Raw genomic sequence first — 27021 nt, 5'->3', positions numbered from 1 at the left:
TAGTGAGAAGCTGTTCATATTTAATTTATTTTCATTAAAATGTTTGGCAGAAGTTCCTTGGTGTCTTGATATGCCTCAGTAGAACTTTTTGTGGACAAACATAACATTGGTGATGGAGAGGGAGACATTTAGTAACTGACACAAAAATTAGAATATTTTAAGTTTTTCTTTTGATGGTAAAGTTCTTGTGGCAAACTTCAGTACTAAATGCTGGTCCAAAACAGTGTAGATTTTTTAGAATTGTCCTGGAACTTCACTATCTCAACATTTTGTGCAATGCTCTATGGACATTTTTTATACTTATGTTCATCAAAACATATAGTTGTGCTTCCCAGTTGTTTATATATTTTCCTGCCTATAGAACTGTGCAGTGTTTGTAACCATGGATTATCAAGAATCATAAGAACTAATTGAAATGTAATAGATGAAGTCTTTTGTTGCAGTTCCACTTGTGTCCAGTTGCTTAAAGAATGAAACAGTTCCACAAACATGTTTAAGGGAAATACATAGCTGTATGAATATTTGCAGTATATAAATGTTTTTGTAAGACCGGGTTGCATCAAAGAGGCTCCTGTAGTTATTCCATGCCATGAACTAACAAGGCCTTTAAGAATAGGTGCCTTGGCTATCACATTAAAGTCTGCTTTGATGCCTGCTTAGGAAACAATGCCTCAAAAAAATGTAATTCATGTCATTTCAGAGAAGAATCCTAGGGTTACTCTGTGAGTCTTTTATTTAGCAGACTTGAGACCTACCTAGATCCAGACCTTCTCAAAAATCTGAAGCAGCTACTCACCTCAGGGGCACAGCAAAACAAAAAATACGTCGGGCATTAGAAACAATATGGATCATATTTTGAAAAGTGAAATTGCAACTTTACATGAATAAGCCTCTTTCTCTCCTTAATGCAGTGGGGTATTTGTTTCAGCTTTTAAAATAAAATTCCAATTCTATGCAAACAATTACGTTTTTAGGTATTTTTATAAACTGCATAGAAAGGTGAACCCACTGGGAAGAGAGGGGACAAGCAGGTTTCCATTCTGCTTGAAAGGAGTAGACGTTCTGCCAATAACACACTATTATATATTAATATTAGTAGTGTGATTCTACATTAAGATGTTTGACTTGAGAGACACTGCTGATTTCCTTTTTATGAGCTATACAACCATAAATAAATTAAGGTTTTATTTGCTGAATGAGGTAAACCAAATTCAAGATACTCACTAGACTGTGGTGCGTTTCATATAATGCACTTGGTTGACCTCCATGGAAATTGTTGAAATTCTAATTTCCTTGCACTTTTACTGCTTTACAAGGGCCTGCATGTTTACAGCCTCCACCACATGCATAACCCTTTTTGCTTCCTTTCTTATCAGAGAATCTTGCCATCAGAGAGAGGGCACGAAGAAGCCTCCCTCTTCTATAGCACATTATTTCAAATGCCTTTTTTATTAAAGTAATCTTTTCACAATTGTCATTGAATTTTCTTGCCCAGTTTGTAAACCCTCTGTATTTTAAATTGCTTTCCAGTACCTATTTTAAACACATGTTTATGTAGGTTACATTAATTCAGCTTTCACCTGATTCTGAGGTATGAAAGGTTCCATTAATTTTTTTAATGCAAGATCATAGGAAAAATTCCATTAGTAATTATTGGAAACATAATTCTTTTGCTAGCAATTGCTACTAGTAATACATCCATTACTAACATTGACGGTCCCTGGCATTTTAGTTTGTCACGCAGTGCTGCTGATGGAGCTGAAATGTGCCATTCATTTGTAATACAGTGATGTGATCACAGGCTTTTACTGACCTGCCAGTGGTCCTCAGCTACAGCTGACTAGACGGTGCCTGTGTAGGTGTAGCTGTTTCTTTTTGACGAGACCCCAAAGAGGGGGACAAACGTGTCATCAGAGATTGCCCCTGGGAAGTCCCAGCAGACTCTTTTCCTTTATCCCTCCTTTGTCTCCAGTGACAGTGTCATGAACAGAAGTGAGCTCCTTTTTCGTGATACAAAGTCAAAGCATACTTTCAGCTCTTCATTTTCTTTTGGAGTTATAGGTATGTTCGCTTGCCAAAATGATCCTCTTCATCATCTGTTTAGTCAGATGTTTGTGCCTTTTTCCTGTAGATTTCACACTTGCCGCAAATCTCCCAGATTTTTAGATTTCTAGATTGCTTTGGGATGGAATAAGAAGAGATATTAAATGTATTTATTTGCTGTTACTACCATTTGTTTATCATAAGGGACTGACCTTGTATGTGGGCTACAAACCAGTATAGTAGTAGCCAAGAGTCACTAGAATCTCACAGGGTGCAGGAGGTATGACAGATTTGGGTGTATATTTGGTTTTGAGAGAGGAGATGTGCTGAGGGAACATGCAGTTACATATGCAGGGATGGGAGGAGTAACACTGAATTAACATGGTTCATTTAAAAACCAAAGATCTAAATATTTATGACATAAACTTGAAATCTGTGCCCTCACAGGTTAAATCTTCTATTGCTTTTACTGAATTATTACAAAAAAAGTGAATGGAAAGTATTTGCAAATTGATTATGCTGTTACTTATATCTTGACTCCCCCCAAAACATTTTTCTTTTATATTCTAGGGTTTCTGTCTTTCCCTTCTCCAGTGGAAAGTACAGACGTGTGAATATATGATCTAAAAGATTTATATTCTTCACAGTTAATGCATTAAGTTGTTGTTATCCTGCATTCACAATAACTGTAAAAAATTTTTACCTAATGTATCTTGGTAGATGCATTCACTAAGAATCTCTAAATTTATTCAGTTCTGCTAAACATTGTGTAATAATATACTGAACGCTCTGTGGAAATATTTAAGCTGGATGCCTGAGGTGAGCATGGCACAAGCCATACGCCGAGTGACTCAGTGTGGTACTTACTTTTTTTTTTTTTTCATAGCCTTTCATGTCCCCTCGGTACCCTGGAGGTCCGCGGCCACCTTTAAGAATACCCAATCAGGTAAGAATTTGTCACTGATGCAGTGTTGTGGTCCGGGGTGATGGTGGAGTGCCAGGGCTGCCTGCTCTGAAGTGAGGGCAGAACGTCCCCGTAGCTGTTACACTTTAGTCTAAACTCTCCAAACCACATCAAGCAGTTAGCTCTGCCATTTTTTTTTAAACTTAATTCTACATAAAATGCCTCACTCCCTTCCATTCTTCGTGGGATATATGAAATACATTTATTTTACAGTGAATATGGAGAGTATTGGTAAGAAATGGGTATCATAAAGTGCTCTATGACTCTTATAGACACTCTGAGGACTTTATAAAAGCGTCAAATTCCCAATTTTCTCTCAGCTGCATCAAAAGATATGCATGCCAGTGTAACAAGAATGAGTAACGAGCTGCTGTTCGTCAGCAGAGACCTTTATTGGCCCATCTGTGAAAAGATGGTTCTGGAAGCAGATAGCATTTGTATTTTTAAGCTCTCTGTAGTGCAGATAGAGGAGGAGAAAGCGGTTGTCAACAGATGAAAAGTTAGAGATAAGCAGACAGAAAAATATCAGCGGAGCTCTGAAAGAAAAACTGGGTCATTTACAGCATTGGGAAAGGTTGATAGGACAGATGGAGTGGGGTTTTTTGGTGCAACTTAAACTTCCAGGACTGCCTTTCTTCTTGTCACGGCTTGATGAGGAGGCTTTTCTGCTCCAGCCTCAGTTCTGGCTATTTTTTATATGTGTATAACACAGTATCAACAAACTTGTCTTCAGCGCTGGCACAGTATTCCAGAAAGATGAAGTTTAAAATATAGTGAGCTGGATCTATCAGGTCACAAGACTTCTTCAAACGTTCCTCCAAATCAAACACGGTGGTGTTTGGGAACAAGTGAAGTTACCTGTACCGTAGCTACTTTCTTACAAGGGAAATGTAATTAACCATGTTGAAGTGATCATCAAGGGACAGCAACGTCATCAGCGCTTTAGTTAAATGTTTGCTACAGATGTACTGTAACTCAGTACAAAATATCTTCATGGTTTTTGCACCTTTCAGTTCTATCATTGCCAAAGATACACCAGTGTTTGGTTTTCACATATTCCTTTGTTTTTCTTTCTGTGTTTCTGAACACAGTAAATACTGGCAGGTAGAAGCTGGATGTGGTGAATGCTGTGAAAGTGCTGCCAACCTGCAGTTTTAGTCTGGGAAGCATTTTTGTCTCCACATTGTGATATTTTCAGTTCAAAACTGTAGCATAATCACATAATCTTAGTGAATTACAGCTTTTGCAATTCATTTACATTATGCTGCAATCATGAATTACTGCTTTTAACAACGCTGCCATTATTTAAGTTACAGTATAGATGGGCAGTGCGTGGAAGTGATAAACTACTGTAGTGCAGCTTTGAGGCTGAAATTTGGATTAGATGGAAGCCAGGAAAAATCAGAGTTAAAATTCCCACTGTAACTATAACTCTGTCCCTTAATGCCTTGCAGTAGGGATTGTGTTGCTTGGGCGAGGATGGGTCGCACAGGGCATGTGTGCTTATCTGAGGGGTTATCACAGTTATCTGAGCCAGACCTAGGCTTTGTAGCAAGGAAAGTTAGTACCAGTCGAGTGCCACAGGAGTTGCCCCCAAGTCCCCTCCAGGACTCAATCGCGTGCCACGAGATCCAGCCCCGGAAGGGCATTTGCGTTTTGCCGTGCAGGAACACTTTTTCGTTTTTCATGAGAAGCAGTATGACGTGTTGGAGAGGAACTGTAGTTAAGTCTTTGGTCCCACGTGCTCAGAGCAGCAAATGCCTTCATTGCCTTACGCTTCACCTGCCATCTCTGGCAGAAGTGACCAGTTCCTGCTTTGCTTGTCTTTGACACTGCTCCGTGCACTTCATGTGTTGTTCTTACGTGTCATCCAGGCTTTGAGTGACTGAAGTACATGTAAAACTGATTTAAATGATGTCGTCTCAGATTATTTGTTTATACCATTAACCTTTAGTGCAGTACGTTTTGACTGTATTACCTTTGAGTTAATAACATGCATCTTAATTTTGAAATTTTGAATTTTCTACCTCTTGTGGAAACAAACTCAATAGTATTTGCACATGGGTTCCCCTTTGTATGTGTCCAAGACCACTACAGTATTTCCAGGTCAAGAATAACTTACCATTCCCTCAGTAAGCAATACCTGTATTGCCTGAGTAGATTACTTTCATAACAACAGATTTACCCATTCTGGATACATTTTTTACTGAAAACGTGATGTTGTTTTGAAATGCTGAAGAGCATCTAGAGGATCAGCTACAAAGATCCATTCATAAAAACTTTTTTCTAGTTGGCTAAACTGTAGTTGAGAGACTACAGAAATTAGCCTTACACCTAATTCAGTTACTGTAAACTCAAAGGACAGATCAAAATGTGGGGACATAGAAGGAATGCATTTGACTTGAACCAGAGGTGAAATAACAATACAATCTACCTCCATTCTAGAAGGCAAGACTTAGGAGGAATTTTTGTGACTGTTGTTATCTCCCATAGATGAATAATAAGCTTATCTTGACATTGATGCCCTTCGAGAGTAAAGCAGAGCAGAAGATAAAATGTCCCCCACATCACAGCCCTAATTAACAGCACCCTGTGAATGCTGTGCGATTGGCTCAGTTACGGCTCGCTCTCAGAGAATATCGGTGTCCGCTTCCTGACCTCTGAAAGGAAATGTTAAAATAATGGTTAAAAGGGAAAACTATAGCAATATAAACTTTGGATAAATTGCCAGGTACCCAAGAAAAAGGTAATGTTTTGAGGTTAAATAGGTAAGTTAAAGTATAGGAAATAATGGGATGGAAAAAGCAAATCAGACAATTACATTTTGGAGATTATTTATACATAGTTCCACAGAAGGCCGAGTTTGTCCGTGCAAGTCCATAGTCAAGGTCATAGGACATTGGGGACTTCCAGTTTAGTTAGGCATTTAGGACATTTAGTTAGGACATTTAGGAAAGTTAACTCTTCCACATCACTCTTGACTCAGAAGAAACACCCACAAATTAAAATCAAATATCTGCATTATGTCTATAACATAAATTTCAAAGCATTATATGCTTTTAACATATGATTTTTGTGCCTGCAGGCACTCGGAGGTGTCCCAGGAAGTCAGCCATTATTGCCTAGCGGGATGGACCCAACACGGCAGCAAGGTGAATGAAACAGTTATTTGGACCATTCAAATGTAGTGTCTTCTCAAAATTGTGTCTTTCTTTCTGTGTTTCAAAGCTTACTGCAGCTTTTTTAGATTTTTTGTTAATTAAGAAGGAATGATTTGTTAAACTTGTTTTAGAAGATGCTTGTGTATTGCATAGTTTTTTTAAGTTACATCATTTTATTTGCAGGGCATCCAAACATGGGTGGGCCAATGCAGAGAATGACTCCTCCGAGAGGAATGGTTCCGTTAGGACCACAGGTACCTTCCATAGATATTTACCCATTTTTATTGATAGGCGTGTACACACACTGTGTTACTCTGGCTTTCCATAGCTTGAAGATGGCCAGGACTTGTTCTTCTAGTCCCATTTTAAAATAAACTTTATGTTTTACAAAAATTAATTCTGAGTTGCAGCTGTTTAAAGTCTAAAATGAAAACATCAGTCATTTTAATTAAGATTTGAAATTAAAAGAGGAATCCCTTAACTTGCTTATTTCAGAAAAGTTATGTTTGTCCTACAGCCAGTGTATGTTGTAATCAGAGGCTGACATATGGGAGCCTTTAGGAGATCCAAGGATCTCTAAAGGAGATCCTTTTGGAAACCAAGGATCAAATAGGTGTCTCCTCATCCTCCCAGCCTAATTGATTATGCTGTTTAGGAGGAAAGGATTAATACTTCTAACTTAGGCAAACTCTTTATACCAAAAGTACCCCCCAATTCTGTAAATTTTTTCTTTCATGCACTATTGATCTAGATTTTTAGTGAGTGCGAGAGAGATTGTCACATGAAATGAGAAGTTCATGCTGCCTTTTCTCCTCCTTGTCAATCGTAAACATCTCTCTAGCTCTCTTCTGGAGGAGCGGAGCAACCTTGTGTTGCAAGAACTGGCCTTCTCCATGGTGCTCACCTGGTGACAACTGCCATAGGCTCTTTCCTCAAAAGTATGAAAATATGAGTGGGTATTTGTCAGAATTACTTCTCAACAGTAAACTAAGGTAGAAAAGAAATTAATTCTGATGCATACCTGAAATATGAATCCAAAAGATTATTCTGTATTTTGTCAGTGCTCTCCATGAGAGAAAATTTGGGGGTGGTGTTTCGCACCAGCACTGCCAGTGTTTTGTTTCACAATGTGCTTGTTGTGCCCACACTTTGCTTTTTTACTTCCCCATTTCAGATAATCTCTCTATTGATTTCTTTGTTCCTTGGAATAGCAACTGAATTTGAAATGATTAAATAGCTTTGCCTTTCAAATCTGTTCATAACTGTCTTTACAATTTTGGGTCTTCTTGGTAGAAACCAATTGTGCAGTTCTACACCACATCTGCTGTGTGACCAACAAAGCATTATGAAACACATTGGTTATTTTTTTTGTAGCATTGAAGTATATTTACCACTTGCCTTTTGGAGGTGGAAAGAGAAGCTTTTCAATGCTGCCATGTGAGATTGAGCTGATACTTTATGCAGCACCATTAGTCACACAGCAGGCAAATCTCATGCCAGTTTTTATAAGGATATTTTTTCCTTTTCTGTTGTCTCTTAAAATCCAGTGTTTTTGTAAGGTTTTTCTTTCTTGTACTGAACATCCTCTTAAAATGGGGAACAATGTAGCTAATCTACACAAAATTTAAGTTCACAAATCAATCTTTTCTATAAATGGATCATCATCTGTCTTTGTATCTGGTGTTTAGGATTTTCTCAGAATGCAGTTCTATAGCCAAATTTGACGAATCTTTCACACCTACTTTTAAGGTCCTCTTGCTACAGTGCTGTAAAGTTGACTTAGCTGTAATGGGAGGCCCTGCTACCTTGCTGCTGCACGTGCAATCAACTTGTAAAACACTTAATGTGCTGATAAAGAAATGCCTATGTCCAGTATAGCATGCACGTGCTTGAAAACTTGCAGAAAATTTACCTCAGTTTTGTATTTTATGATTCTAGACTGTTTCAGACTTAAGTAACATGAAGCAAAAAGTGTGGCTGTAAATGCCTGAATCTGTGAAAAGCTGTAAAGAATGAGGTTCAGGCTTTTTTGAAGCCATAGTTATGCCAGCTGAAGGGGGTCCTGCCTCCAGTCTGTGACTGGCTACTTCTCCCAGTCCTTCACGTCTGCTGGTGAGGTTCCCACATGCTCCCTAATGCTTTCTAGCCAAAAAGAATTGGGTCATCTTAAATATTTAAGAAATAAGTCTGGGTTATTCTGGCTCATTTTGGCCACCTGATGGTAGGGAGCACTTTTATGAACAGCTCAACTACCAGATAAACAGTGGTGGTGGTAACTTTGAGTAAAAATCTGCAAGGAACAAATTGGGGCACTGACTTCTGCAGGCAGCGTAGCTCCAGCTGAAGGAACATGTATATTGGTAGCCTTAATGAAAGCACTCTTATTTTAGGATGAAGAAGTACATTTGATTAGAATTAGCAGTAATTAGAGTGAGAAGTACATCTGATTAGGATTATTCCAGTCCTGCAGGATTCCATAGAGATGTTTAACCCTGGTCCACACAGATGATTCCTGAATTAAAACAGAACGGGGAGATACCAGACAGACAAAATAGGGAGAATGGCTCAGACCTGCACATCAAGATGGAAAAATGAAATAAAACAGACACAGAACTTCTGTTTTGTTACAGTCAGACTGTGTTCTCTGCCAGATCCAGTAGTGCCAACTGGAGATGTTACTGTGCCCAGCTCATTTGACTACCCACCGGTTAGTCCCCTAGAGTTCTGACAGAGGAGTTGCTCAGCCAAAATCATCTAGGAAAACTTAGGTCAAAGAGGAGGTTTGAGTTAATCTGGCTGACTTTTGCCTGAGCATGGACACCAATCAGTCTGCTGGCTGCACACAAAAAGGCAGGAATGAGTCGTGATCGATGACCAGCAGCTGTGGACAATACTGTCTTCAGATTGGACTGCTGGGTCTGGAAGAGGACATCTGTTTGCATCCTCTGGATATGTTCTTGCAAACCAGCTATCTGTGGGACACTTTCAGGAGTGTTAACAGTGAAGAAAGTTTTAAGTTTGGGGGTTTTGTTAGCAGTTACAGAACGTCCTCTCCTAGTTCTAGATCAGTTCTAGATAACTGATAAGTCGTCCCACTCAAGGTTTGAAGAGCATCAGACCCACACGTTCAACATCACTGTTAGATTTCTCCCATCTATTCATGGCTTCATGTTTACATGGTTTTGTGAATCAGACCAATATAGAGAACACCCATAAATCTGAGTCACATATTTTATGTAGTTTGTAGTACACTATATGTGAAACAGAGTGCATTAGTTTTATTATTGGAAAACAGACCACAACAGTGACTTAAACTTCTTTTAAGTAATTTGCTTCTTTGTTCTCCCCTCCTTCCAAAATGCACAGCTGTTCATTTTGGAGAATTTACTGTTATCCATTCTTTTGAAATACCAGAAAAATGTAGCAGGATTAACAGAGATTAGGGAGTCCATTAGGTGAGGTAGGCTGTTCTGCTTGTATTCCTCTGAATAAAAATAGCTATAATTTAATTTTCCATGTAAATGGTACAGTTAAACTTTTGTCATAGGATCAGAGCACAAACTCAGATTTTATAGGCATTGGGCAATTCGTTTGTTGGCATAGCTATGACATTTATTATCTTATTAAATAATTTTTGTATTACTTACCGTAGACTTATTAGAATTGACTGATTAGAAATGTAATGGTTATGTTGTATGTTACAAAAGTGATATCATTTAGTGTAATTTTATACAAGCATTTATTAATATCCTAATAAAATCTAATTAAAAATAATTTTATTTAAATTCCATGATGTAGAAATCTTAGAATCTAAGTCCAGGTTTCTAATTTTGAATGAGCTCTCTTGATATAAAAGTTGCATACATTATAAAACCTGCCCCTCGCTGGCAGTTGACTTGACTTCTGTATGTATAAATAATTCCTCCTGAAACAATTGACTTTTGAAGTACTTTTAGTCTATTTCTATTGTTTGTAGTTTTTTCTCTTTGGGGTTAACAATATTATTTTTTTAAGTCAACAATGGAAACTCCTGAAAGATTGAATTACATTGGCCTATCCAGTCAGCAGTTATATAGGGATATCATTAACCTGCTGTCCTTTCTTTCCCCCTCCTCTTTGGTTTTGTTTTTTTGTTTTGTGGTAGTCTGACCCTTGGTTATCATTGCAGAACTATGGAGGTGCAATGAGACCCCCACTGAATGCTTTAGGTGGCCCGGGGATGCCTGGAATGAACATGTAAGCACAATAATAAAATCTTATAATATTTAGAAAAATCATTATTTATTGTAGAAGTAACATTTGGGATACATAAGACAAGGGAGAACATGCTTTGATAAGTAACGTGCTTTGATGACTAATAACTGCAATTTATAAAGGTGAACCCACAGCAGTTTCCTCCTTCTGCATGCATCTCTTACAGGCACCTTTGCTGTCCCTACAAGTTTGTACAAATACTCAGTTTCTTTCACAGGTCAAAGTTCAAAATATTGGGAATAATTTGTCAGTATAGTAACCGATATATCCTTGTATGCATTTTTAAAAAAAATTACATTATGTACATTTATGTTTTTATGCCACTGATTAAATATTTTGTAAAGAATGGTACAGGTATGGTTTTTTTCTGCAAAATAAAAAAGTACTTAATTTTAGCAAAATTAAGCCATCGTCTAGAACTATTTCTAAAAAAAGATATAATGTATCTGAAAGAAGAAGTGTGGATGATTCTCTGTTGCTGTTTTTATTTCCGTAACTATATTTATTTCCACTCTGAACAGATAGAAGAGTATTACAGATATGAGTGTACTGGACTGGATCATCACTTAGTAAAAAATTATTTAGACTGAGTTCAGTTAAGCTCTGCTGATTTATTCCAGGCATGGGTTTAGTCATGGAAGTGTATTATGCCTTTTAAACCTATAGACAAACCCCTCTTCTAAGGGTGTAAAAAAAATTCAGATGTAAAATTACTGTATCTAGAGTAGATGAGATTTAAGCATAGGATTTTAGCATAGGAAGTGGCCCAACATGAGGAATCCTCTGCACTTTAGATAAATCTTTTGCTTGCTTGGAGTTGCTTACGTGATTAGCAAGCCTGGAAGAATGTAAGGTGCTCCTTGTATTATTTAGGTTTCTCTCTTAAGAGATTCACAGAGGGGCTGCCTGTTACCTCTAGTGTATCACAGACCAGAGATTATCAAGTTATTCTTGTCTCTTGGCCCTGCCTTTGCTGAAGTTTGTATGTGTTTTCATAACCAGCATTTTGCAGTCCCCGAGTGGTCACAGAAGGTGTCATGGTGGCCTGACTATCAAGACACTAAATGATTTAACAACCAAAAGCAGAGAAAACATCTTTTCTTACTCAAAGGTGTAAAACCTTTGCCTTTCAAAGGTGTTTTCAGCAAATCTACACAGAAAACACAGACAAGATTTATATACACTTGTTATCATTACATAGTAGATATGCATTTTAACTCTTATTTTTACAGGAAACATAAAGCAGAGAGGATAATTTTAATTTCAAGTAAAGAGTTACCAACCTGAAAAAGTAAAAGAGGTATTCAGAGATAATACCAATAAAAAAAATCTAATGCACCTTATCCTTAATTTCTTTTAATTTCTAGACATACCTTGAATTCTTGAAGTAAATAAAATGAAATCTAAAGTTGGGTGTTACTTTATCATAGACATTATATATTGGACTCAAGACAATTCTAGGAACCTTCCCTAGAGGAAGCATTTCTTCTCTTAAATAAAATCGATGTAGAAAAAATATTCAGATATTTGAAATTCAGTGTGAGTATAATATAAGCACTACATAAATTGTCCTCATGAGGAGATTTAAATATAAGAAAAGAAAATTAACTTTCTAAAATAAAATGTTGTAGAATTAAAATTCAGGATACGTAAGATATTTTTAGGCTACTTACCCACATACATGAAAGTTTGCAAAGGGAAAATGAGAATACACATTCCTGGATGACAAAAAGAATTCCTGGTCTGCCAGAAAGAGAGAAGATGCTTATGGGTTAAAATACTAAAGTTTCCATATTGCAGCATTTAATAAGCACATTTTGTCTTGATTTTAGCCAGTAGACATACATAGATGATGGTTTTTTAATTCAGTGATGTGGGAAGTACATTTTTTTCGGACTTATATGTCCTCTTGAGGACCTGTCCTGCATAAATTGGAGTCCTTTACTTGGGGTATTTATGGACTTTGATACAGTGTATGATCTGCTGGGAAGAACAAGATGTGAAGCATAATTATGGGTCAGGTAACCATAGCTGTCTCCATGTCCTACCAGGCATATACTGCACTCCTTTACTTTTCTTACAAAGTCATCTTTACTCCAGCTCAGCTGATAGCGGGAACAATATACTCAGACTTGGTTTTGAACAAGACTCCACACTGTCCCTTTGCTTATTATAATTCACCCTAAAGGCATAAGAGAGTCCAAAATGCTGGTACTGGAATGTTACGCTATAGCATATCCTGGCCAGTGTTACACGCTGAATCACAGACCGTTGTAAGGAGATCCATTATTGCCTGCCTTACAATACGAATAATTTTTTTACTGTCAAACTGAGTGATTTTTTCCCCTCTGTCAAATGGAGTGACATGTACTGATCAAAAGGAGAACAAAGGAGTTACTATGATCTGAGCTGCTTCTAATTGTATTTCCAGGACATCAGGGTTTTTTCTTACAGTAAAGTTACTGCTGTCAGAGTTGTCCTTACACCGAAATCTTAGTGAAGACTCGTTGTCTGGTCAGTCCCAGCGTTCAGGATCAGTCAGGGTGCATCCAAGGATAACCTGCGGGCAATGGCAATAGACGGACCCAGCTGTGTTAAATGTGTTCCTTGTATTATCCCTTACAACTTACCTAATGCACAGTGTAAATCAATTAGTCTGCTGACATTTGTAAGAAACCCGGTAACTATACATGAGGCTATTGCCTTATAGTAATGTACATTTGTCTTTACATAGCCATATCTTTTTTCTACATGAAAATTTTTCAGTGTTCTATTCAATGTTTTTGGGTTTTTGGCAATGCTAAAATATCAAAATGTGTACTCTACAAAAACAGTTGTCATTTTAAATCCAGCTTTTTCTCCTTGGAAAGCGCGAAAGGAAGCTGTTTTGATTAAGAGCAGAATATCAGCCAAATACAATTTTACGTTTTTCTGGGTGAAAAAGTGTTCTTTATTGTCAAAAATGGCAACAACCAGCTGAGAACTCGTAGGCAATATTTCAGTCCGGGAGCATGTACTCCACAAATGTAATGCTGCTAAATAATTGCTTGCTCCATCATAACTAATGCCTATCAGATTACTGTTTAAAACAGCTGATACATATCCTGTGTTCGTCTAGAAAATAACTTTATTTTAGCTATAAGGTTTTAAGTTGAAACTTGGTGTAGCCATTTTTAGTAAGATTTTATTTCTTTGTGGAAAAATACCCTCTTTGGAACAAAATGGCAAATTTCAGGGAGCAGTGTTACGTTTCACTGGCACTTTTTAATGGCCTGTGTGACCTGCAGTGCTGTTTCAAGTGCTAAGAATATCTTAGTCATGCCTGAAAAGAAAAAAAAAATGTGAGTTTGTTTTTTAACTTCAATTCACAAATGTGTGTCTAGATGTTTAATTTCCTGATTGAATATATTTGCCCTTTGGGAAACTGAAATTTTAGACTTTATTTTTTCAAGTACTAGGATCAACACTATAGGACTAACTTTAAGGATAAAGTGTGGCTGTAATTAGTCATAGCAATAGATACTTCATAAATTACTTTACTTTGGAATTGGTACATTCATAATAATGTTTTATGATTCTGTTGATGCTTCCAAAATAAACGTTTAATAAAGGCCAAAAAGCCTGCTTGCATTGCATGGAAAAAAAATTGCAGGTAGCTTTTTTTTTAATGTGTGTTTTATAAGCTAACAACATTTGGCTCCACCAAAACCATATGGCTTTCCAGCAGAATCTGCTACAGTGTTTTCTAAGTCTATACTTAGAGCTGTCCATAGCTCCCAGTAGATTTGCAAATTCCAACGGCTTTTAAGATGAAAGTTGAGTTTCCCAGTCTCCTCCTAAGGCCTGTTTAAATTTCCATGTTGCTGTGGCTTAACCCAATCCTGTATCTGAGTTGGCTTTTTAATACCTCTGTAGGTCAGAGTAACCTGCAGTGTTGCCACACCTATTTTCCATTTGCTGCTGTTCATTAGATATATTTGTATTACTTGTATTACTTACCTATATGTCACACAAGTGCAGGGTTTTGGCATGAAAACAGACTTCCAGTGTTGTTACAAATATTCCTGATTTCTCTGAAAAAGAGGGTCCAATAAACCAACATAAAAAAAAATAAATAACTTTTTTGGGGAAAAAAAATCCAATAAAAAAAGAACACCTAATATTTCACCTTGTAATCGTTAGCCGAGGAGAGATTGCTGAATATTTGACCTGAGGAGCATGAGTATTTTGAGTCTCTTTCCTTGCTTTATCTCCCCTTCTCCTAATGAATAAGGCAGAAGAGAGTCTCACCTACATTCCTGTTTTCCAACCTTCCAAAAATAGTGTCAGTGGAAAGAAATCAATTTTCACTTTTTCATTTCAGTTGATTGTTTTGAGCCAATTTCTTTATAGTTTCATCAACAATGTAATAATAAAAGAAAAAGATTCGATATTAAATCCCTCGGGCATCATATCTACTTAATAGTTTTTAGTTTTGCAAGACTTAAAAGTAGATAGAAAACTTCATGAACTCATTAATAAAGCCTGCTTTCTTCTCTATATTTAAATCACTCTCCCATGTCTGGTAAGCTGAGGTGGCTAATGTTGCTTTTCTAAAGCTAATGAGGCCAAAATGCCATTTTAAATGCGAAAATTTTGTCATCTGCTCTGCCTCTCAGTTGTCAGGGCCTTCAAAAAGTGATTTTGTTTTATTTATAAATAACCAGGAGTTCTTAATGCTCCCAGGAATAATTATGGTTATTGAGATGTTATGACTGTAAACATGGAGATTTTACTTCCCATATGGCTTAGTTCCATCAGGACTGTTAAAAGATGAAGCCTTAACCACTAGACTCTTTTTCTGAGCTCAGCTAGGAGTGAGAAACTTAAAATAACAGCAAGAGTTGTGAGAAAAACGTGCTCTTTCTGGACATTTTTTCCTTTTTTCCTTTCCCCATCCCCTTCTGCTTTTAGTACCCCTCTGATGCCTCCTGGAGTTGGCTTTATCAAACAGGTTTTCTGCCTGTGAAACGCTCCTGTCCCTCCCGCTGGGGAGCTGCCACTTAATCATGTGCACACCATTTGGACCAAGTGTAACGAGAGTGTCTGAAAAGTTTAAAATTTCCATTTTTGCCTGCTGTATGAAAAATTCCGTGTTTCTGTGACTTCTGTGGCGATAATGTAGCCCTAGCCAAGTAGCAAACCGTTTTTAGATAAGTATCTAAACATATGTTTATACTGTATGTATAAAGTGACATGTTTTCAATTTTTAATACATGAGATTTATTATTGTTGTTGTTGTTGTTATTATTATCAGATACAGGTTATAGCAACATACTTTCTATGGCTTGTTCTTTTAAAAAATAGGTTTTCCCAATACATTTATAAGGTACTTCAAGCATGACTTTCACTAACGAAACCTTACTATACTTGCAGTATCCTTGATCCATACTCAATTAATGCATGCATCCTCAATATTTCAGAAAGGTACTTTATTATTATAAGCAAGAGTACTGTTTCCATGACTAAAATCACACTTATATTTTAGTACCTTTCTGCCTTTCTCTGTACTGTAAGCGGACTTCTGTGGAATGTGTGATACTGCCTCCAAATATTTTAAAAAAGGTTAATAGGGTACAAGGAAAAACACTTCTCATGACAACATAAAGAATATGGGAACTTGTTTTTTACTTTTTGCAAAACTTCTGTGCTGCATTGAAATGTTGTACAGAGTTAAATTCTCCTTGAACAGAAGGAAGGCACTTCAAGGGACACAAATTTGCAGTTGATCTATTGAGAACATAAAGGGGAATGTCTGGCACTTCCTAAATTTGCAAGTGTCTGGGACTGGGGCAGAACGGTTCCTTTCGGCTGTAGCCTCTGGCAGTTTGGTCCTGATGGTGCCATTCTGCCAGGTCCTGTCCTGAAGAGTACAGAAGTACCAGAACGAGTCAGGAGGTAAAGTGTCTTAAATGAGAGTGGCTGGGTTATAATAATAAATAAATAATCTTGAATCAACTTATAAACTGATTAAATGACGATGGTAGTGCAATGATGAGAATTTTGCTATAGCTTTATAACTTAGTGTAGTTATGGTTTATAATCACACTTCAATTTAAAAAAAAAACCAAACGTCTTCCTTAGTCTGGGAACAGATTATTTTGATTTGCTGGGGATTGTTCTGGGTCTCATCTTTTATCTTCTGTTATAGGGGTCCTGGTGGTGGTAGACCTTGGCCAAACCCAACTAATGCCAATTCTGTAAGTAAATATTTAAAATATGTTAGACATCGTCTTATATTTAGGAAAGTATTTCTCATCAGTGCACCAGCTAAAAAAATTCTACTTCATTCAACAAATAGAATACTGCATGCTTTGTATTTTTCCCCATAACACCCTAATGCAGAGCAGGTACAGTGAGGAACACATCTGAACAGAGCGCTCATTGACCTGGAAATATCCAGCTCTTTTCACAATCACACAAGAGTTCTGCATCTTTACATCAGTTACAGCACTTCCATACGACAAAGGGATATATTTAAAATACATTTTAGCTTCCTATAATGCAAGTAACATGAGTTAGGTTGACACTGGCCAGCAAGCTCTACAGAAATCACAGCTTGTTAAGATACATACATAACAAAAGCACATTTGGTGCTCTTAACCAGGGAATAGAGCAATTGCTTGCAAGACATCAGCCATTTCATATGCTTTTAGTAAGAAGCAGTGCACTCTATTGAATTTCATTGCAACAACTACAAAATGAGGTAGTCTAATAGCAGCTTGGAGGAAGAGGAGGTCAGTGAGGCATCCCCCATGAACAACACGTCTGGTATTTCTTCAAAAAGCACAGAGGTAAAGCTTTCATTTTCATTCAGCGGTCATACATCATTAGTATAAAAATGTGTCCCTTTTCATCACTTGGAGTTGGACAAGATAGATCTGGCTAAACAGACTAGCCTGGTTCTTTCTGTTGTTCCCAATTTTGATTTTTTAATTCTACTAATGACAATTGGGGAAGAAAAGAGCTGAAACTCTTCCTTGGTTTTCTTTTGCATGTCCTCAACTAAAATGGATTTTAGGATATTTTTCAACTGATAGTTGAAATATTTTAATTCTATTAAATTAATTGAGAATCCAGTAATAGATGGTATTTGTAAAAATGAGTTGGCTGACAAGTTGTCTGCAATCATGTAAGATGCTTATGCAAAAAAATATTTTTTTGTTTTGTCAATACAGTCACTTACTTCTAACCCCATCCTCCTATAATAGCATTGATCCGTGAGAATAGTTGCAAAGGCTATCATAAAGAAGACTGGATTTTTCACAGGCAACTGGATTTCTTCAGATACCCTCTGTAACAAATATCACAATTGAATTTGAAATGAAAATAGAACGCTGTCCTTTTTTAAAAAAAAAAGAATAATGCAAAGAAATGAAAATTAGTGTCTTCGAGGGTGAAAGATACGAGAGTTGCTTTTCCTTTTATAGTCAAGATTTTAATCAAGATTAAGTATATGTAAGAACATGCAAATTCAGTCCATGCTTGGGATGACTCTGAAGTCTTATTGACTTAAATGCAAGAATGTGCTGCTTAAGTTTATAAACCTTATAAAGCATATTACGTTAATAATCTTATAGCTTAACCTTTCACTATAGACTGCAGATCTTTAAAGAGCTTATTGTGCCTCCTGCAATGAGAATAAAAAGACTATAGTAGTAGATGCAAGAACTGAATTGGTACTAGAGCTTGGATTTGCTATCTTAAAAAAATGGGGCTGGCTGTTAACAATGCATGCCTCAATTATTATGAAAAAATAGAGAGCAGATATTAGGCCTCAGCCTACAGACACTTAAATGTGTGAATTATGTTATTCATACTGATTTCATCACAGTGGCTATCAGGGCACAGTAATCTTAAAAGGAAGTACTTTTATTTGAAATATTAGGTATTAAATTTGGTTTGTGCCTATATTGCCAATTTTGGACTTAAACATACTTCCAACAACAAGTTGTTGAAAAGAACAAGTGTTTGTGTTTGACAGAGAACATTTCCCCATAGTCCTTAACCGTGTCTTTGAAATAAATTAAACAAACCTGTTAACCTGCAACTGTACATAAATGTAGATATAGACTCCATTTCACTGCCAAAGAAATTACTATTTTGTTTCTGTTGATATTACAGATACCTTATTCTTCAGCATCTCCTGGGAACTATGTAGTAAGTACACTTGTGTGTGTTTGCTTATTAGAATAGATACTACATTTTGTTCAGGCAAAGAAATAGCTGTCCAGATGTTAAGAAGAACCCTTGTGTATTTGTTGAGAACTGAACATCTGATCTGCACTTAGGGTTTTTTCTGCCGTTTGTGGTGCATATGTTGATGTTCATTACTAGAATCATTATCAGTCTGGTCAAAATTTCCCTGAGTGCTGTTTTATTTCAGCAAACATTTATATAACCAATACAATATATTGTCTTCAATAATAAAGAATAAAAATCCACAGCTTTCTCTGTAACTCAATTTTGTGTATGAATTTCTGAACTTCTTCATAAAAACAAGTATTTGAAGAATTAGAACAGGCTTTTGTCTCCTCAAAGATCTATAAATGGGTCCTTAAAGCTAACATTTTAAGGAGAAATTCTATTTTTATAATTACCTTCTGGAGACTTGGAAACTTTTTTCTCCGTAGTTCGTTAAGTCTTCATTTTACAGAGGTTGTCTTAATTTATTGTGGATTAGTTGGTATCATTGTTTTTTCTTAGTCTGTACTTTAGAACAAAATAATTCAAACTTTCTAATATGCCCAGCATTGAGCTGTCATTCAAAAGAACAAGAAATGCTAACCCTCTCTCTGGAATTTAACAAATACACTTTACCTATCAACAAAATGTTTTTTGTTGGAGAATATACTGCTGGGTTTTTGTCTCTATCCTGAGAGATTAACTTTGTTTATCTTTTTAGGCTCTTTATTGTTGTTGTTATTGTTGTACTTGGATTATTTGTACTTCTGATGTACTCTTCTAAGGCATATTGTTTCCCCTATGTTTATCACATGCTTGCTGCTGGTTGTCACAGGGTAATGAGGGAGAATTTTATGTATATACATAGGTTGGATTCCAAATTTCTGTTGGTTGGTCAGGTTTTGGTAGACTTTCTTTTGATCTGTCATGTTTTATCACCCGAAGATTAGACAACTGCAGGACATTGGCTTAAACCAACATAAAACCTGAAACTATTTCATAATGTGGAAATAGCAGATCCTTCACCATGAGGACAATACACCATTGTTTTTTCATCTGTTTGTGCTGCTTATCAGTTTGTCTTACTTTCAGTCTTCGTAAGAGAGATAATTCTGCAGAGCTAAAGCTGAAGGATGAGTTCAATGATGAGCTTGTTTTGTTTAGATAAAAGCAATTTCTTTTGTCCTTTATTTAGACATTTATTTAGACATTTATTTTTTGTGAAAAACATTATGGTTCTCATGAGTGTCCATAACTGTAGTACTCATTTTCCAAATGTTTGGTGGAAACAGTCTAAATCTGTTGATCTCCAAACCATTTATTTTCAGGAAGAACTTTATAAAGTTCTCTCTATTGGGAAGAGATTTTGCTGTGTTTGCTTTAGACAGTAGTGATCAGTTATTGTTGCAGATTTTGAAGATTTTTTTTTTAATGTTTGACTTCGTATTCTCATTTTTTAAAACTATGAAGTCCTGAGAAACTAGAAAAGGAGATAGTACAGAAAATTATTTGAATGAAGCAAACCTAAGTGAAATGTAAGTTATAGTAGAGGACTCTTGGTGTACTCACACCCAGCCAAAGGTCAGCCAGGATAAGTGATTTGGACAAAAGAGGGCATCACCATATTTCAGTGTATAGATAGAGGCGGAGTAAGAGTGAAGAGGTGGTTTTTACCTCTTTCAGTGACAATGATGAGACAGATGCTGGAATTTTGCATCTAATTGGCAGCACTGAAAGGAAATCAAAAGATACAAAAAGATGCAAGAATGAGCACACAAAAGATATAAGTATTGGATAAAGTGCCTGAGCCTCTGGTCAGATGTGATCTGTGAACTCCAGCTGTGCCAGTGGGAAAAGTTCCTGCCTGATTCCTTGTCCCCACTCCTCTGCTGAAGGTTACCACTCCTTCAGGCCTGTCACTGGAGTTCCTTGGATGAGTGACCCTCTTCATCCGAAACAACTGAAGCTGGTTGAAGCATTTAAAGAACTTCAGTTGACCCAAAATAGGTGGAGGGATACTCACAGAGGGAGCTCCAAGCAGAGCTGAGGCTGCTGCCAGTAGAGGATAGTGGTGGAGTCACTGAGGTGGGCCAAGGGTTGAAATCTTCTGCCAGCGTAAATGCTTGCACGGTGCGTGTCTTGTCTGATGCTGAGAGAGCAGCCTTGCTCCAGAAAGGTTCACTGCATTTTGGAAGAGGAGTGCATGGATTCCAGCCATGCAAACAGCTACATCAGCAAAACGGAGGGTCAGTAGCTTCCAAGAGAGCAAGCGTTTGGGGACAAGGTGTGGGCTGGAGAGCTCTTAAAGTGGCTTTTTAGCCAAAGGATTTGTGATATGGAACTACATGCTTTGAGATCTTAACCTGGTTAGCTTATCACGCAGTTTTTGATAAAGAATTCCATTAGATATTAATATATTCTCAGAGTGAAAATACCTGATACCAAGAGGCTTTCTAAGAGAAGAAGATATACAAACAATGAGAGTAAATGCAAATTTAAAATTAGATGCAAAAGTTAGCGTTGAAGATAAGTAACTTTTCTAACAAATGACCAGTTAGTGGTTTCTGTATCTCTTTATGTGATGCTAAAATATATATATAAACCTAAAAATATGAAGTTAGCAAGCTTAGTGCACAAGTAGATGGATAAAAAGTCATAGCCTGTGATGCCTAGAGGGTCATATATGATCCAAAGGTCACTTTGAGTTTAGAGTCTGTAGCTCTGCAACTACAATGGGGGCATTTCTCATTGCTGACATCTGATGTCCTTTTTTGAGGACATTAAGCCCAAACCATGACAGCTGAATAGGCCTTCCTGGCAGTTTTGGCCCGATCCTAACACATTCATTACCGATTCCCCTGTAATTTGGGAGGGGAAAAAAAGTTTTGTGGCTGCTGGCAGTATGAAATGAAGTTGTGTTTATGCCTTGATTTTTGTAAGCTGATCTGTGGGTTTCATGGTGGAGCAAGCCTTTGTTCTACCATGCTTTATAAAAGATTCTCGGTGACCTTGATTAGTTCACGAGCAAGGGGAAGCACAAGATAAAGAACTGATAGGGGGGTCATGTATGAGGGCATAGAGGTATATATATGTTGACTGACTGCAGGGGTGAGCTGCTGCATCTGCATAAAAGATATATTTCATCTACAATTAACTGTGAGTTGATTGCTGGCTGGCAGACAGAGATGCTTCCCCCTGCAAGTATTTTACTGGCATGAACCTGGGGAGGAGCAGTATCAGTCAGAAAGCTGATATGTTACTGAGTTTGATTGTCTGAAAATAATGTTTACAAGTATGTTATTGCTAAATGCTTTGTAAGAAATTTTGCTTTAAATAGGCCATTAAGAAAGAGAGCTTTTTTAAATCTAAGACGTCTCTCTGCCTCCTTCCAAAATATCTCAGTGAATTACAGCACATCTCAGCAATGTCCTTGTAAGCAGATAGGAACAACCAAACCTTTATAATTCAGCGCTACTGAAACAATGTTCCTGTCTGGAACAGTGTATCTGATATTTTAAAATATAACAAAAGAGATAAAAATATAATTAGTCATATGGCAATGAAAATAATCATATGTTGCCAGCAATCTGTGTATTTTTAATTATGGAAAGTCAATATTTATTGACTTTTATTGACACACATTTTTGTCAAACTGGAAGTCGGTAGTTTTTCGGTAGTTACTTAAAAATATTAGTGGATCTGTGAACACAGGAAGCAAGAAGTTATGATTGTATTCTTACAAAATGACTAGGATGTTTGGAATAAATAAAATTCTTAAAGAAATTCTTAACCTTAAAAAGCTTGTTTAACAACCATAGCAGTTTGTGTACAGTTCTTGGTAGTAAACACATTTGTAATGCAGAAAAATACCCTAAGTAAATGGATGTTCCTTGATGTTTTGTTTTTTGGATTTTTTAATCTTTGATTTAGCAGTCTAAGCAAGTGATATGACTGTACTGGGCATTATCCTGACTTTTAAAATCCATTTGTCACTAATTTGAGAAGAAATTATATACAGATGTTATTTTAAAAAATTGTAGGACATTATACAGATAGAACTAAGAAGCCTGTGGCATCAAGATACTAAGTCTGCCTAAAAAAGAAAGCTTTCTTAAGGTGATTAGGCTCTTGTGTCTCCACGGGACACCCCCTTGTTTTGTGCTTGGCAAACCTTGGTTACTCTACCATTGACCGTGTACAGAGTACAACAAAACAGAAATGCCAGCTGGAAAACCAGCAGTAATAAAAGTAGGTTGAGGGAATTAAATATAATTGTCTTAGGCCCTGCTCCAAGTATTTCTCTTCTCTGACTCACAGCATGACACAGAGTTATTGACTAATGGATATTCTTGGGTCTGTATACCTACGTACATCAGAAGCCTGTGCCAGGGCTTGCTGACCAATTACCTTGTCTTAATCTGTGATGAGCTGTTTAGCTAGCTTGTCAGAAAATGTGCATGTTTCTACCAGAGTAACTCTCAATACAGAGTAATTCACAATACATTGCGGTTTTCTTCATTTGTCCTGTGCTCATTTTTTTACTGCGGTATTTTTTTCCTTCCATGCTAACTGACGTTTTCTACCCCCTCTAGGGTCCTCCGGGAGGTGGAGGGCCACCAGGAACACCCATCATGCCTAGTCCTGCAGGTATTGAAACATACTTAGAAATAATTAAAGATAATTCTAAGGCATTTTAGGAAGTACAAAAATAATTTTTCACACTTTGATTTTCCTGAAGAATCCACTAATGAGAAATTATTAGATTTTTATTTTATGTTTCAGGTTGTTTTCCTGTGCTTTCACTCTTTTTCTCTCCCTGCTGTGTTGCAGAGATACAAAGAATTGTATCTCTGCAGTTCAGAGCAATTAATTTCTCTGGCTTTTGTGACCATCTTTTCTTGCACAATTTCTGCAAGATGAAAACAAAAGAAGTCACTGTCTTTATTTGCTTTTGCTAATGTTCTTTGGGACAATTCCACCAGTGTGGAAATCGGGAGATTTCTGAATCTGGTGAAACTCCCCCTGTAGTGTCCTATGGGATAGACCTGACCAACATGTAGCTCTTTAGTGATGTTCTGCATCAGCAGCAGTAGATGTGGTGCACAGCCATGTCATCTGACTGAGAGCAGGGTCATGCTGGACAGGTTGCTCTCCTCCGTCTAGCAATGGAGGAGCAAGGCCCAAGAGGAGCCATTGTCCTGTCCTGTCAGTGCTCTGTTCCCATAACTTCAAACTGCCCCTTTGTTTCCCCAAGTAACATGATTTGTATCTTGCAACTGTGACCACATGGAGATTTTGGCCATACAAAAGACTGGGCACATTACTACTGAGGTTTAAGGAACCAAGGAGGAGGATGGGAGGATTCAGGATGGCTAGCTAGATCCTCAAGGCTTAAAGATGGTGAACTAGATGGAACTATTTCCCTCCACCGATGTTCTGCAAAGATTCTGATATGAAGGTGGAACTGCAAGGTGTGGAGGATGCTGTCCTCTCCCATGGACATCATCAGAAATCTGCTAAAATGAAATTAATCCAGTATTATAACCCAGTATTCAATGGCTAGTCCTTTTGGCCAACATCTGCCTTTGTAACTCACTCTCACCAGCAGAGGGACTGGTTCACCTCAGTGATGTTACAGCATCCCCGGTCTTTATGTCCTACATGTTCTTGCTGTCCTCTCCAGCACAAGAGCTTAGGGAAGTTTCCTCACTGTCCTTGAGAACTTCCTGCACCAATATAGTATCTCTATTAAATACAATCCCAGGGCTTTAAAAAATGCAGCCTGAGATAAAGAGTAAGGCTTCCTTGTTCATATCCTTAGTGAAAAAGATAATTAGCACACACTGGCATTTGAAAATTAAGAGTCTCTTTTAAGATAAACTTATGGACAGCCTGCACATTTGAAAACAGTCGGCACTGCAGTTAGGGCACAGGTTGGCCTGTCTGTGTGCAGCTCAAATAAAGCTGCTGCTAACAGTTGTCCCCATTTTCAGGTAGAGACCTCAAAAGATGTTTTGAGACTCTCTTTTCCAGAGTATGAAAACACTTAGAAAAGTGAAAATTCTGCAAGGGTATTTACTCGCCTCTGAGATAAACCAGCTCCGAGAGTTCCCATGGCCCAACTAGGCCGTATGTATTTTCACATGAGCCAGCAGAACACGGGGAGAGCCAGGGATATGTTGCAACAGGATCTAGTTGTTGAAGAACTTGTTGCCTACCTCATCGAACGTTAAAAATAACTTTTTATGTGCTAATTTTACTTTGGTAACCTTAGGCTGAAAGCTTTTTTTCCCCCCTCCTCTTCAAACAGTATATTTGAATGCTGTAGTGATACTTAGTGCTCTGCATATAATGGAATTATTCACTCACCAAGGTTAATTAATGCTTAGAGAACTGTCTCAGAAAGACTAAGGAATAGACAAAGACTTTGGTTTTAACTGCCCAGTGTATGTACAAATACATTTCTCTGGGAGGTCAGGCTGCATTCCCAGTTTCAATACATTTCAGTCTGGTCTCGGCTTTCTTGTTTTCACTACTTCTGACTCAAAAGTCCCCCATTACCTTGTCTTGGAAGCTCAGCAGTGGTTTTTGTGTGTGTTGTTAATCTCAAAGCTCCTGTTGAAAAAGGTGGAATGGTCTTTTAGAGGAGATCGGTACAGAGTACTAAACTATTCTTTGTTCTTTTTGTAGATACTATAGAGGTACTGATTTTCCAGAGCTGACAACACTTTTTTTAACCGTGCTGTCTCTTTAGGAATGTATTTAGACTTTCCTTAGGCCATTCTTACCTCAGTAAACTTTTACCTTACACAGCCTATGTCTTGCCCAGTTCCCTTTGGAAAGGTTTTTGTCTAATTTGTCTACTGTCTGCTGCATTTTTTGCCAGCTTTTTCTTCAAATGTAAGGGTGTTAAGACTTTGCATGTATTAGCACTAGGGATAAATTGGAGATCAGAATTAATAATTTGTATCTACTGATGTTTTTTAGGTATTGGTTCCTTAGGTTCAACCAGAAGAGATGTGTGGGTTGTCTTCTGTGTCTTGTTAATTAAATCTTGCATTTCAACTTTGAAAGTACTCCCTCTGAAAGTGCATGAGCACTGATTGGAGGAAAAGGACTGAGATGCAATATAACTGTGTCAACATCTGGCACGGCCAAGTGAAACTCTTGGCAGAACATATTAGCTTAAGGACCACGCTGTGCTGGGATGGCTTTGTAGGTTTTGGGACTCAGGGTGTTTTTTGAAGCATTGCACCATGCTGCACCGTGAAGATACATGCGTTAAATCTGTCCTTAGAGCAAGGATCTTTGCATAATGTTCCACTGAATAGTTAGATATATCCAAAATCAAAGACTGACACGAATGAGAATAAAAAATTTTCATTCACTATTCTAAATTGCAGTCTCTATAATGAGAAGCTATTTATCATTTATTACAGATGGAAAACAAATTACAGGAAGTATTGATAAGAAAGAAACTCCTGTTTTATAGAAAATATTGAAGATGAGTGAAGTAATTTGGAACTCCAGGAAAAAGGGTTTCTGGAATTAAATAGTTACAGATACTTGGTGATTTATAAGCCTTTTAACAGTCATGCATAAAACTAGAGTCTAGAAGTAGTCACTTAGGGACCATTGCAATTATTTCTTTTCGTAGCTCTGTTGTGTGGTAGCAATAGATAGAAAGGGAATGAAATCTTCCATTATATTGCCGCTGTGTATCAGTGATTCAAGCACAGAAATAATATGAACAAAATGACAGGCAATGTATTAGGTGAGTAGTTTTATTGAAAGTTATATATTAGTATTTACAATAATCTCTTATTACAGATTCAACCAACTCTGGAGACAACATGTACACTTTAATGAATGCAGTACCACCTGGACCCAACAGACCCAATGTAAATATGAATCTAGTTACATACTTCTTCGAATCATTCAGCCTTTTTCTATCCAAACACTACATTTCCATCACATATCATTAATACTAAGTTTTCCATTCTTACTGGTGAAGCTTCAGTTGGCTCCCCCCTCCTCCTCCCCATGTACTTTTTAATGTTTCCCAAATCAGTCATGCTGATACATGCAAAATAATGATTGGGACATATTATTCTAAATGGAAAAGACCTTAGAAGCTTCTGCATGTGGATCTTGGGGACGACTCAGTTTGTCACACTGCAATAGACTTCTGTGTGATAGGTCGTCATCCTAGGAGCTGCCACTAAGCATTAGTTTCTGTAGGATTCAAACTTTTGTTAAAAAAAAAGTGTCTACCCTTAAAAAGGGAGGAGAAAAATTGTTTAAAGTGACCCAGTATTATGTTGCCCTGCCGTTCTGTAAAAAAGGATAACATTAAGAAACAAACTTCCCTGTTCA

General features: G+C 37.2%; 1 protein-coding gene across 22 annotated transcripts in view; it reads left to right on the top strand.

The window, feature by feature from the left end:
* SSBP2 (single stranded DNA binding protein 2) overlaps positions 1–27021 on the top strand; it is a 188708-nt gene that overhangs the window by 147541 nt on the left and 14146 nt on the right. For 5 of the 22 annotated variants that reach the window (XM_074166627.1, XM_074166650.1, XM_074166644.1 and 2 more), the window contains 8 exons: positions 2930–2989; positions 6093–6159; positions 6352–6422; positions 10337–10404; positions 16613–16661; positions 18586–18621; positions 23238–23292; positions 26476–26546. In XM_074166627.1, coding sequence (XP_074022728.1) covers positions 2930–2989; positions 6093–6159; positions 6352–6422; positions 10337–10404; positions 16613–16661; positions 18586–18621; positions 23238–23292; positions 26476–26546 — 477 coding nt within the window. Of the gene's footprint in view, positions 1–2929; positions 2990–6092; positions 6160–6351; positions 6423–10312; positions 10405–16612; positions 16662–18585; positions 18622–23237; positions 23293–26475; positions 26547–27021 lie in introns of all 22 variants that reach the window. The other 17 variants (XM_074166636.1, XM_074166626.1, XM_074166646.1 and 14 more) reach the window with 14 other exon arrangements.

This window comes from Numenius arquata, chromosome Z (genome assembly GCF_964106895.1).
Source record: "Numenius arquata chromosome Z, bNumArq3.hap1.1, whole genome shotgun sequence".
In the NCBI taxonomy this organism is placed as follows: Eukaryota; Metazoa; Chordata; class Aves; order Charadriiformes; family Scolopacidae; genus Numenius; species Numenius arquata.
This window is presented reverse-complemented; position numbering and strand designations above follow the sequence as displayed.